Genomic DNA, 14,697 nt, shown 5'->3' with positions numbered 1-14,697 from the left:
CCAAGGTCATACTGGGTTAAGACAGGAAACACTACGTTGAGAAGGAATCGACACCACCTTTTGCCTTACAAAGGTAATACAACCAAACCGAACAATCCTATTCCTTTATCCATTAAAGATACAATGCTAGATACTCTGCCATTTACTACTATTACTCAAACCAACTCGTCTCTATCAAATACTACTGAAAAAGCAACTACTACTCCATCTAGAACACCCCAAGATTACAGTAAATCTTTTTCACGATCAACAATTCCCAATCAAGAAGCTGCAATTAACAAATCATCAAGAGGCAGAATTATAAGACTAACCAAACGATTTCCTGAATAAACTTTGAGAAAAAAAAACTCAAAGGGAAAGATGTTCAACCTCTATGATTATTTAATTATTATTTAACCATATGTTTTTTATTTACTTTCTTTAATAATATTGTCTTGTATTTGTGTCTTGATTAAAAACAGTTTAGTTTCTTTTGATCTTTTAATTTTGATCTAAATAAGAAATAGAACACATTCGTTTATTGACATGACGGTGGCAAAATTGTTAAAACCTGTTCGTCCAGACGGAGTAACTGTTGTCAAAGGTGCAGTACAAGATATAAATTACAAAATCAAAGGATTTACTTTTCTTGAAGCCAAATGTTCTCAAGAATCTATTCACATTCCGGTAAAAGTGATTAAGGATTTGATCCCGGAAATCATACTAGGGCATGATTTCCTTGTCAAATACGGTGTGTTGATAGATTATACAGCAAATGAAATAATTTTTGGCATTAAAAATAGAGTCAGATTGGGATGGTTAGAGGACAAACACTTTGATTTGGGAGCAGAATTAGAAAATAACGTTTTGGATGAACTGAAAACGGGAATATTGGATCTCAATCAAAGAACAGACTTGAATAATTTACTCAGTATCTTTCCAGAAGTAATTACAGACAGAATTGGGTTCACTACTACGGTAAAACATAAGATCTCTTGTAAAGATGACACTCATGTCAAACAGAAACCTTACCCTCTTAACCCCGACAAAGTAAAGGAAATGGATAATCAAGGGCTAATTGAAACGTCATCTTCAGGATGGGCTTCACCAATAGTATTACCCAAAAAGAAGAACGGAGACTACAGACTTTGTGTGGATTTACGTCAAGTCAACAATAAAACTATTGCTGATAGCTTGTCAAGAAAACCGGTAGACAGTGGTGAGATATCCAAAGAACTCATGGAGAGGGAAGTTCCAGTCCCAATGAATTTAAGACAGATTGAGCCTTTTCTTATGGTGGCACAAAGGGAAAATTGCGACATTGACTTGGAACTGATAACGAAATGGCAGAATGAAGATGCAGCTTGTAGTAGAATGAAATCCTGGATAACCAAACGTTACACTAATTCCGAAGCTAAGCTATCCCATTCCAGTTTAAGACATGCTATAAGAAACTTCGCTCGGAAGACAGTTTACTTATGTACAAATCTCATCTATCAGAATCTTCCCCTGTGATTGTAGTTCCGAAGTCTCAGAGTGTAAGTATTCTAGAGAAGTACCACGACAGCCCTGAAGCTGGCCATCCAGGACAAGATGAGACCTACACTTCGATTCGGCGTCGTTTCTTCTGGGTAAATATGCATCGGGACATTTCCATTTTGTTTTGTCATGAGAGCATGACTGCAAGCCCGGTACCTATAATTAAACATACCCGGGCCCCATGATGTAGGCCGAAGCTAATGCACCAACCTTTGGTACATCATGGGAGGATGACTTAAGGTCATCAGGCTCACCGGCTGCCGAAGCAAACCCTTCGGAGAGAGGGTTTCCCCTCAATCCTAACCAGGGATACCGGCTACTTGTTTAAGCGTCACTCCACCTGGGTTCCCCCAGGTACAAAACCCAGAAGGACCATAATGGAATGCCCTGACGCATTTAGTGCAAGCAACACTCGGGACCTATCCAATCCCTGACAGGCAGAGCCCGCCATCAAAGCCAGGAAGAAGGGGACCACCAGCAAGCTGATGGGGGGAACCCCAATTACCTATTTACACCACTACCCGATCGAGGCCTTACCCAGTTGCTGGGAAACCAGAGGTGACCAAGGTCATCATGCATCGGGACAATTCAATTCAATTCAATTTCAATTTCAATATTTGTCATGAGAGCCGAAGCCCCCTGACTACATACCCGGTACCTATCGTGAGACTTACCCGGGCCCCATGATGTAGGCCGAAGCTTACGCATCAACCTTTTGCACATCATGGGCGGATGACTTAAGGTCATCAGGCTCACCGGCTGCCGAAGCAGACCCTTCGGAAAGAGGGTTGCCCCTCAATCCTAACCAGGGTTTCCGGCTACTTGTTTAAGCGTCACTCCACCTGGGTTCCACTAGGTCGGGACCTAGAGGACCATAGTAGAGCGCCCCGACGCATTTAGTGCAAGCAACACTCGGGACCTATCTAATCCCTGACAGGCAAACCCGCCATCAATAGCCAGAAGGAAGGGGACCCCTCCCATTTACACCACTACCCGATCTTCAGTACAAGATACAAGATACAAGATACAGTATCGGCCGACATGGCATTTCGACCTGCCAAGCTTGAGACAGTCGGCCGAGGTGTGAGAAACGAGGCTCAGACAGCAGAAGACAACGGGAGTAGTCATACTGGGACAACTTATTGTTAAAATTGTCGCGGCGTCCAATATGCCAGCCCAAAGTGCCTTGAGGATAGAGCAGAGGGTATTGGAAGGGCTCCATGAGAGGACTGAAAAGGTTGATAGAAGTGGGTCGTCCGGATCCAACTTTCCAAACGGAAAGCTTGCGGGGCTCGTACACTGTCTCGTCGGTGCTTATGACAGCGTGCACCTCAAAGCCTGGCACAAACTTTATGGCATATCCAGTTCCGCCACGAGGAGGCCAGGAAACGTCGGAACCATATTTACAAATATTTACAAATGGACAAGTCAGTAAACTTCACTAACTACCTAAAGAAACATGAACAACAACTTAACTAACTAATAAAAAGAAGAAGAAAAATATATACAACAACGGGGACTTTTGATAAGGCAGGCCCCCTATCGTACTGCCAAACTAGAATACTAAAAACACACAAAAAACGACTTATTTCTAAAGAAAAAACTTAAAGGGAATATATACAACAACCTAAAGCTAAAGTCAAGTCATGGTTACAGGAGGAGATCGTCATACACGATATTTTTCGCGTATGCGATTCCACCTTGGACACGGTCGGGACGGACAAGGACGACTATATGGTCTGGATGTCTGACCCTACTGAGAAGGACGTACAACTGACCATGGGTGAAACAGTCACTGCGAAGATCGACTCCAACGCGATCAATCGTCTGGCCCTGGCTTTTATGGCCAGTCATGGAATATGCCAGCATGAGAGGGAACTGAAGACGGCGGACACGAAGCGGTGACCCCTCGACGAACGGGAAAACGAATTGTATCCGGGGAATACAAATCGGATCATGTTGTCCAGGGAGTCGCACTGTGATCAGACGAGGTCTTATTGCTGTCACGATCACTTTAGTGCCGTTTACGAGTCCGCTGTCAATGTTCAAGTTCCTCATGACGAGACACACGGAGCCAATCTTGAGTCGCAGGACATGGTCTGGCACACCCTTGCCAGTAGCTTGGTTCAACAAGTGAACGTCTACATCCATACCATCGTCGTTCTCCTTGTCTACAGAATCCGCACTCCTCAACTCATGAACGACGCCATCCATCAGGTTGAGGATGGTGTTATTGATCTGCTGGACATTGGCGTTCATGGTTGAAAGAATGGACCTGCCAGCAATTATGTCTGTGTGGTGTAGGTCACAAGCAGGAAACACAAAGTCAATCAAGTCGGGAAGGGATGTCACGTATTTCAGACCGGACAGTGGGATCAGGGCAACAGAGTCACGGCCCTATACACAGATATCACATGCATCGGGACATCAAGAACTACGTCCAATCCTGCACTATCTGTGCCTGTACCAAGGCTAACAACCAAAAAGCTAGTACAAGCATGAGAGGACGTCGGCCACTCTTTCTTGGTCGGGAAATAAAAAGAACTGGATGCATGAAAAGTCTCCTGAAACTATAAATTTGACTGCATGGTATGAAGAAAATGTAAAACAAATCAAACATATGAATCGACAAGCCGAAGAGAATTCGAAGAGCAAGAAGCAGAAGACCATAACGATGCTTCACCTGGGTATAACTTAAGGTCTAGAAAGGGGAAGATTTGAAATATATATTGAGGGTTTTTGGGGGGGATGATTGACGTACCATGATTAATCATTGATAAAGAAAACCCCTCAATATATTTCATATAAGTTTGCCAAAAGGCTGTATATAAACAGTCATATGTTTTTCAATTGTTTTGTTTAAAAAACCAGTAAATAGTTTAGTGTGTTGTTGTGTGGAATAAAATAAAGAAGATGGATTTTGTTCACATTTATTTTTGTCATTTCTGATATTTTATATTAACTGATCGTCCGTGATATCGAGTTGATCGAATCACGCATATTGACGATATCAACTCGCGCGACACTTCAACGAAACATTTAACGATTTTGGAGACTGGACTCTAACTCACGCTAAGCCGAATTCTAGGAGACTGTCCATCTCTTTCGCAGATAATTTAGGGGGTCGTAAAAGGATCCGGAACCTCTCCGCCAATCGGGTGGTGATACGTCATACAGCCAGGGTCTTCTTACAGCGGATTGGTTTTTGGGAGTCCACGTGATTTGCACTTGTGTCGATGCTTCCAGAAGTTTATTGGCATATTCTCTGTCTCCGTCACAGGAAAATGGATGCGTAGCTTGCACTTACTTTTGGGAACAAGCCCAGACTGTCTGATCATTGGAAAAGTACAGTAAACAGGAAATGATGATTAAGAAAGACAGCTACAGAGATTGAGTATTGAAAAAAGGAAATAACAGGTTGAATTACAAAGTTCAGGAAGCTTGAGAAATATGAATTGAAATAAGTTTCATGGTTTCAGGAATGGTAAAGTAAAGAAATTATATTTTTAATTAAAATTGAGTAAGTAGTTAACACTGGCAACTGTTTTGTAGGTTGTAATAATCACAAGATGCTGTATTAGTCATGATTTGAAATAGTGCCACAATGGTTCCACAGAGTGCGTTGCTGCGCCAGGTAACTGCTAATATATAATATATATACATATATATAACAATTTGAACGAATAGTGTTTTTAACCTCTGGGGACATCAAAATTATATCCCCAGCTGCAGCAAACCTGCTGACCAAGCGAATTTCCATTTGTCTGAATTGATTTTCAATTAAATCTATCTAAATAACGTTAGGTTTAACGAGTACCTATGTTTGCTGCTACAAGGAAACTAATAAACCGTGTTTTTTAGTAAAATGTTAATAGCTTAATATAAAATAAATAAAATTGCCAAGTTCGATCAAAATATATCCATTTACAAGTAAACTACATTTTACAATATTCTCCAAAAGAATAACATGGGAATATTAAATTTACAACTTTTTGAATTTTCTCCGTTATCATACAAAACACTTTGGTATACTAAATTATTATTTTTTAAGCTCTTTAAAAAGGTCTTGACAGAAATTGAGAAATTATAAGTTTTGAGGATCAAAAATAAGAAAAATCCATTTTTACCCCGTAAATCCCATTCCCATGGTCCGATCATGTTGATTCGCGAACTCATTCAAGTTTATCCCGCCTTACACCTTTAAACCGAATTTAATCAAAATCGGACAAAAATTACTCAAGTTATCACGTTTACGGACACACACACACAGATATATATATATATACATATATAAAAATTTGAACGAATGGTGTTTTTGGCCTCTGGGGACATCAAAATGAAAAAGTAAATCGGTCCCGGGCCTAGGTCTTACCATGAGATCTACGGTAATAGCTACTTCCCCTATAGGGAAATTCGCTATTAAGTAATAAAACTGGTTAAAACTTTAAAGGCTGGCCAGCACGGTATTTCAGCTACCATTTCACCATTTCAGCTAAAAGTATTATTTAAGTATTAATAAGAGTAAAATTTTATATTCTTGACAAGGATCTGAAGAAGGCAACATAGGTACCAAAACGATTGTCATCCACCCTTAACCCTAGAGAGCGCACACAGGGTAGTTTTTCTCCAGGTCTATTTTCAAACTGCAGCCAACACGTAACGAGCTTCTCTATAGCGTCCCCCGCCTCAATACCTTCAAGTCGACTCGTCTACTGTCTGACCTTGGTTTGGAGGCGCCAATAAACAGTAGTGTGTCCTTGGCGGTCGCGTAAACAAGACGCTACATTGTGTTGGAGACTTTTTACCCCACTCGCGCGCTCACGCTATACATTCATTTGTGAATCACTACGCCTATAGTTCGTGAATTGGGCTAATTACTAATTATGTATTAGTTTGAAGTTGTCCGTGAGTATTATTCGTGCATAGGAGGAATTGTCGATGCCTTATCTGCAATCCAGAAGTAAAATAGTAAAGCTACCTCGCGACTTGAAGGCCAGAATGAAACTTGCATTAGGTTATCCACAGAGAGAAAATATACAATTAGCAAGAAAAAATTAAAGATGTGATTTCCAAAATCTGCAACAATTGTGGAAAAAGTATTTGTAAGGACCATCTTGTGGAAACTTGTGAGGACGTGTGGAAACCAGATTTTTAAAAACAATTAAAGGTTTAAAATGTCATTTATTTGTGTGTAAGATTTCAACTCAAAGTTTAAATATATTTTAATCAAGTATTATGTTGTTTTATCACTAAAATCCTAATAAAACACAATGGGGTAAAAAAATTACCCCACGCACGCTCTCGTGTTTTGACGGTAGGTGCGCGCACTCCAGGGTTAAAGGTGTTACAAGACAAAATTAAGGTGAATCAACCTCTAATCTAAATATAAACTCTTTATTTCATAGTTTCAGAAGGCTAAACGCCCAGCCAGTCTGTGGTTGTATGGAATAAACCTGACAATCAGCCCCGAAAACATTGCTCTTTCTCCTCTATCAAGCATCAACTTCCAGGCTGTGGACGATATGCTGAAAGACACCCCCCTTTCGGAGAATGCAGAAAAGTGCAAGAACTTTCTACAAACTCATTTTAGCACTAAAAATCACAACCAACCATTTCCCATTGACAAATTGACTTTATCAAACATTTTAATGAAGAGGTTTGAGACAGTGTATCGCAATCCCCAAAGTGAAATAGGTAGAAATATGTCAAAATACTTTTCTGTCTGCGAACCTTCCAGTCATCAAGGAAGCTCTGATACATGTCATGTTCAAGTTAGTGGAGGAACTAATTCTGAAGGCGGAGCTGATATCAGTTTGGATAAAAACCTGTGTTCAAGTGAATGTAGGTTATTAAAAATGTACATTGACAAGCGCTTCTCAGATCTAGAGAGCAAGCTTGACAAATTTGTAAATAATATAAAAGAACTGGAAATAAGACAAAATAAAAAACTTGATTCTATCATAGATTTACTAACTAAGAAAAACAGCTAACTAATAAGTTATAGCATATCTGTTGGTTGGTAGGCTATTTATTGCCCAACATGTCACGATTTACGTAAAGATCTTCAATTATTATTGGCGATGATTCAATTAATTTGGAATTTAATTTACTGTAGCAAATAACAATCAGCCTATGACTGGTTAAAAAGTAATTATTATTACATGTTAATTCCTTGTCTGGTAGAATTATATTTTTCATTTAATCCATTTGCACCATCTTATTTATTTACAAAAAAACCAGTACCTATCACTGAAATGTAAAAAAAAATATTTTTAATTATTTTCTATAATGTTTTATAGGATTTTATAGCTGAAAAATATATGTATACATAATTATGTATTTTATATGTATTTAGGATATTTGTATAGACTTTTTCTTATACTTCTCAAAAAAGTAGGTATAGTACAATAAAAATATGTTTTGTTTGACCCAAAAAAAATTAGCACAAGCGGGGAATTTGGTACAGATGTTGGGTGTACCTTCCTTTTGAACATACTTGTTTAATTTTATAAAAAGTAAAAAGTATTTTTTAACATTCAAGTTGTTTCTCTTTATTCTATAACTGTTTACAATCCAATGTCATTGCTTAATTATTATTGACAACATATGTTAAACAAATTATTTTAAACAAAGACTTTTAAGTAAGTAATATACAAACATCTCCCTTTTTTAGCCGTCTTGACTGTCCTTCTTTTTTAACATAGATTTAATTTTTCTTATATGGTGTGTGTTTCTTCTTAAAACAATATTACTTTCTAATTTTACCAAATAAGAACGAGGTTCCGGTAATTTTTTAAAAATCACACCAGGATTCCAAAATTTGGTTTTAATATCCTGTACTAAAACCTCTTCTCCAACTTGGAATTCATCTTCTTTTTTCAAGGCTGATCTGTTATACATTTGTTCTTGATACCTTTTGCTTTCATTTATACTTTCATGTACCTCAAAAGAAACTGTTTTAGGCTGTAAATAACTGTTTGGTCTAGGTAGTTTTGATCTTATGTGTCTGCTGTTTAAAAGCTGAGAAGGTGAATAGTCCAGGTTTGCAACAGGTGAGTTTCTATAATTTAATAAGAAGAGTTCAAAATCCTGTTTACTTTCAGCACTCTTCTGTAACATTTTCTTTACAATTCCTACAGCCTTTTCTGCTAGTCCATTACTTTTTGGATAGTGAGGACTTGATGTGATTATTGTAAAATTCCAATTTATAGAAAACTGTTTCATTTCATAGCTATTAAATGGTTGATTATCAGCCACCAAATACATAGGGATCCCATTTCGACTAAATAGCTCTTTGAATTTACCAATTATTGTATTACTGTTTTTACTGTTCAACTTAAATACATCAATCCAACGTGAATAAAAGTCAACAGTTACAAGATAGTATTTACCTGCATATTCAGCAATATCAGCTCCAATCTTGATGAAGGGTATTTGAGGAACACTGTGAACTTTTAAAGGTTCATTCAATTTTGAACGTTGGTGTTTCATACATATAGAACATTGAGATACTGTATTTCTTATGTCTGATGACATTCCTGGCCAGTAAAAAAATAAATTGGCAGTTTTCAATATTTTAGTTGTTCCCAGATGAGTCTCATGCAGGTGTGACAGCATAAATTTCCTCAGTTTACTTGGTATTATAAGTTTGTCATTCAAATAGAGTAATCCATCTTGATGAGTTACATCATTTCTCATATTGAAATAAGTCTTTAGATCACCATCATTAACAGATTTTGGCCATTGGGTTTTACTAAATTGTATAACTTTATTATCTAGGTTACGTACCTTATACAGTCAAAACAGTTCTGATACAGTCACTAAAGGACGATGCGCATTTCAGAGCTTTTAAGCTCTATCTTCAGGTCCGTGGATACATTTGTCAATTATTCATCTTGCAGATTCGTCAAAATATTTAAAACATTAAAACACATAACACAAACACATAATTCATTACGTTTATACAGGTACTGTACATGTGCCGGCCGGCTATAGATCCACCAGGAAACAATTCTAGATCCTGGTGGATCTATAGCCGGCCGGCACATGTACAGTACCTGTATAAACGTAATGAATTATGTGTTTGTGTTATGTGTTTTAATGTTTTAAATATTTTGACGAATCTGCAAGATGAATAATTGACAAATGTATCCACGGACCTGAAGATAGAGCTTAAAAGCTCTGAAATGCGCATCGTCCTTTAGTGACTGTATCAGAACTGTTTTGACTGTATAAGGTACGTAACCTAGATAATACTTTGAATAACAGTTCAGGAGGCAAAATAATGAATAAATGTATAACTTTGTTTAAAACATCATCATTTCTTGTTTCCTCTTTAAATTCCTCGAGTCTTCTATCACTAAACTTCACTTCAGAAGATTCAATACAATGCACAATACCATCTAAGGGTTCATGCCATTCAACCTCATCTTTAATACCATTCCGAGATAAAAAATCTGCAATATGCATGTTTTTTCCTGGCAAATATTTTAGTTTAAAACTGTATATCATCAATTTAAGTCTGAGTCTTCTTATTCTGTTATTGACAATTTTAAACAATGGCTTATTAAAAATTGACAACAGAGGTAAATGGTCAGAAAAAATTGTTACATTTTCATTTCCATATATATAGTTGTGGTATTTCTTGCACGAAAAACAAATAGCTAATAATTCTTTTTCAATTTGAGCATAATTAACTTCTGCTGTGGTCAGACTTCTAGAAAAGTAACTAACAGGCCTGCCATTTTGCATGCAACAACACCCTACAGAATCCTGTGAAGCATCACATTGTATTTCAATAGGAAGAGATGGATCAAAATTCCCTAAGACCTGATTACTACAGAGTGATTGTTTGATTTTTTCAAGAGCATTAGAATGATGTTCATACTATTGCCAGGGAACATTCTTTTTTAGTAAATCTCTAAGAGGTGATGCTATTGAAGCCAAATTAGGGACGAAATTTCTGATGTAATTTACCATACCTAAAAATCTTTGTAATTCTACCTTAGATGTAGGAGTTTTAAAATTCTTTATTGCTTCTATTTTTGAAGGATCCGGTTGCATCCCTTGTTCACTGAATACAGCACCAATATACTTTACCTTATTAACACAGTATTGCATTTTACTATAGTTAAATCTAATATTATACCGTTTTGCTCTTTTCATTACCTGCTTTATAATTTTATCATTTTCCTCTTTAGTATCAGTAGCAATGCACAAATCATCGAAATAGATTGAAAGACCTTTAATATCTTTGAAATATTTGTGTACTAATCTTTGAAATATTTCAGGTACACAAGAGAGGCCAAAAGGTGCCCTCAAAAATCTGTAAGTTCCAAAGATTGTGCTGAATGAACACATTTTACTGGATTCTTCATCTAGTTTTATATGATAAAACCCGTCTTTCAAATCTAAAATTGTAAAGTATTTCTTATTACTTAAGTTTGGAGCCAAGTCCTCTAGCAAAGGAATTGAATACCTCTCTCTTATGATATATTTATTAAGTTGTGTAGGATCAATACAGATTCGTAAAGATCCATTTGGCTTTTCTAGTACTACAATATTATTGACCCATTCAACCGGCTCTTCAACTTGCTTAATAATTTCATTGTCAACCAGCGAATTTAATGCCTTTTCAAATTTATCTTTAATTTTGTATGGTATTCTTCTAGCAGAACTTACTTGTGGTACTGCATCTTCCTTTAATTTTATCTTACAAATGTCAGGGAAACAATCCACACCATCAAAAACATCTTTATAATTGTTATAAATTTTTAATTTTTCTTCATCTTCTTTTACTGATAAACCATTAGCAACAGTATCTACCTTCTTTATTAAATTTAAACTTAGACAAGATTTCAGCCCTAGGATTGGAGTACATTCTCCACTGACCACTACTAGCTTTACAACATCCATTTTATTTTCTGTCTCAATCTGTGCATCTATGTATCCTACTGGATTTATTTGAAACCCCCCGAATGAAATTAGTTTGTTTAGGTTTTTCTTCATCCTATTTTGTAGTTTATTTAGTTTTACAAAGGAATATGGGACAATGTCTACTTCAGACCCAGTATCAAGTTTCATTCTTACATTGAACTCTTCAACTTTAACACTTTTATACCAAGCTTTTTCTTGATTACCAATGGAATCAACTACACAAACTGTGTTAATCTCATAGCCTTGGCAATTAGGCACAAAAGAACTACTACTTTGATCAGTTACTTCGTTACATTTCTCATTAGAAAGAATATTTAAGTTTGTCCTACACATACTTGCAAAATGATTTGACTTTTTGCATTTACTACAGATTTTACCCCAAGCTGGACATTGTTGTTTTCCATGACTACCACCACATCTGTAACATTTAAAACATCTTTTACCTGTTTGGTCCATATTCCTCTCCTCCAACTTACGTGTCCCAGCAAAGGTGTTAGTTACTTGATGAACTTCTTTCTTCTCATCATGAATATTTGTAATTTGAAGTACTTCTTTCTTCTCATTGATTTCATTCATATTTTGTTCGGTTAACTCCATCGTTTTGCAGGTTTCAATTACCTTTTCCAATTTTAGATCTTCTCTCAAAAGTTTTTCTTGGACATTTTTTGAACTTAATCCCAGTATTATCTGAGCTCTCAACAGTTTTTCCTCTTGTTCCTCAAATTTACATGGTTTGACTAAATTTTTTAGGTCTGAATAGAATTTATTAAATGGTTCATCTTGTTGCTGCTTTCTTTTGAAAAACTTATAAATATCCATGATTTCATTCCTTCTTGGCGTGCAATACTTCTCTAGTGTCTCTAATATCGTTTTTACTGTTTCTGGTTCATCTTGTTTGAAATCTTTATAAATTTTCAATGCTTCTTTTCCTAGTAGGTTTTTAAGCCTTGCTGCTTGCATAGAGTTAGGTTTCTTTTCGGTTTCAGTGGCTATAAAATATATCTCCACTTCTTCTTTAAATGTCCTAAAATTTTCCTCCAAGTTACCTTCAAGGCTTAGGATATCCGGTTTGTTAAATTGCATTTCTGTGTATATTCTTCTGATATTATTCTTAATCAAATCTTTACCGACTGCGCCATGTTTAATTTTATAAAAAGTAAAAAGTATTTTTTAACATTCAAGTTGTTTCTCTTTATTCTATAACTGTTTACAATCCAATGTCATTGCTTAATTATTATTGATAACATATGTTAAACAAATTATTTTAAACAAAGACTTTTAAGTAAGTAATATACAAACAATACTAAAAGTCCCCTAAAATTGATGCTGTGCTACGGCCGCTATATTGGAAAATGGCTGCATATTTCTGTATTTTTGGCTATAGTGACTTTACTATTAGAGATACAGGAAAAAGTTAAATATACAAAATGTAGTCCTTTTAAAAATACAAATTTTTTGTATTTAACATCTTTCTCTAAACCCAACGGTTTTTGAGTTATATTTGTGATTAAGTATATTTGTTTTTCTATTTATCAAAAATAGGCGAAACTCATGGAAATTGACGGTTACTTCCAAGGTTTACGATAATTCATCCCATTTAGTTAAATAGTGTGATACTATAAAATCTTAAAATTTAACTTTATTTTATGAGTAAAACAACTCCGCCACAGCTAACCTGCAGACTCAGCAAATTTTCATTTGACTGATTGGATGTTCTATTAAATTTATATAAGTTAAATAAAAAGTAGTTTTAACAGGTACCAAGGTTTGCTGCTACAGGGAGGGTAATATAGTGTGTTGTTTTGGTAAAATATCAATAACTTAGTATAAAATAAACTAATTTTCCAAGTTTGATCATAATACATCTATAAAATAGCGAACTACAACAGTTTACTTATTCATAAGAATAGTTGGGAGTTTTAAATTTACAATTTAAAAATTTTGGTTGTGTTTACTAAAAAAATGGCGATTCTTCGTCAAGATTAGAATACTAACCGAAGGGGTTTTCAAAAGGAGATGGAGCAAGTTATTCAAGTAATATTAACTTGTACCAAGTACCGGAAATATTGTATGCAGTGAGATAATTAACCTAATTTTTGTAAAGTACGCAATAGTCATAAAAATATTTTCTCCTAATTTTTTACCCATTTAATAAATTAACATCTCCTTTTGAAAACCCCTTCGGTTAGTATTCGAATCTTGATGAAGAATCGCCATCTTTTTAGTAAACACAACCAAAATTTGTAAATTTAAATTTGTAAATTGTAAATTCAAAACTCCCAGCTATTCTTATAAATAAACTAGCAGAGTACCCGTCCTTCGTACGGGGTTGGCATATTAGTATAAAATGCTTATTGCAGTTATGGGGGAGGACACGGTTTAAGACAATTTGGTCTTTTAATTTATACGGTATCCTATAATGTAGCACACATCTACCATAGCCCTAATGTTCTTCCACTGCACCTAAAACACAGAAAAAGGTCAAGTTCTCATTGTGTACCACAACTTTTTGTTGCTAGTTGGTTCAAATTAGCTGTTGTCATAAATGCAAAAAACATAATAGTGCTGCACCCTGTTGGTAAGTCTTATAACTTTTGAATGCTATTTAATATCATAGAACAAACTTGTGCAGTTAAAACGGCTGACAAGATTCTTTAATTTCTTTAAATATGAATACTCATAAGGTTAACTTTAGAAACTTAACCTTAACTTAACTTAGAGCCATTGGGGCGGAGCCCGAAAGGATATTAGAGTTAAGATTAAGAGTTAAGTTTTGCTGCGGTGGGGGTATTATGGAATTATAATTGATGTAGAAAGAAGACTTTGTGGTAGTAAATGATTAACCCTAATTTATGTAAGATACTAAATTAATCAATCTCGTTGGTCACAATTAGTAGCGCCGGTCGCTTTTTATTAGACTGGCTATACTGCAACCAGCGCTACTATTCGTATTTGCTAGCAGCTATACCCGTGTCTTTCAACGGGGTCAGTATACAAAAGAGAAGTTGGTTTTTTGAAAATGCCAAATGGTTTCACTCCTACCATTTAATTTAGAAACAAAATTTAACTGTATTACTTAACTTAATAGTATGTTTTTGTTAACTCATGCTGTGAATACTTATTTAGGCTACCTACTATACAAAACCAATGATAGATTTTAAGGTATAATAAAAGAATGTGTTTAATGGTTTGCACTGTAAACGAAAAGCTATCACAATAGTTCCAAACCTGTCAATAGGGTAA

At 35.7% G+C, this 14,697-nt stretch overlaps 1 protein-coding gene across 1 annotated transcript in view; it reads left to right on the top strand.

The window, feature by feature from the left end:
• Window positions 1-7,724, top strand: part of LOC128985131 (uncharacterized) — a 107,559-nt gene extending 99,835 nt beyond the window's left edge. Inside the window, exon 5 of the mRNA XM_054404515.1 lies at window positions 6,924-7,724. Coding sequence (XP_054260490.1) covers window positions 6,924-7,508 — 585 coding nt within the window. The 3' untranslated portion in view covers window positions 7,509-7,724. The remainder of the gene's footprint in view (window positions 1-6,923) is intronic.
• Window positions 7,725-14,697: the final 6,973 nt, after the last annotated feature.

The sequence above is a fragment of the Macrosteles quadrilineatus genome, unplaced genomic scaffold, assembly GCF_028750875.1.
Source record: "Macrosteles quadrilineatus isolate MER2022 unplaced genomic scaffold, UCM_ALF_1.0 Scaffold_1__1_contigs__length_201487025, whole genome shotgun sequence".
In the NCBI taxonomy this organism is placed as follows: Eukaryota; Metazoa; Arthropoda; class Insecta; order Hemiptera; family Cicadellidae; genus Macrosteles; species Macrosteles quadrilineatus.
The sequence above is the reverse complement of the archived record's forward strand: the minus strand, read 5'-3'. Positions and strand labels throughout refer to the sequence as shown.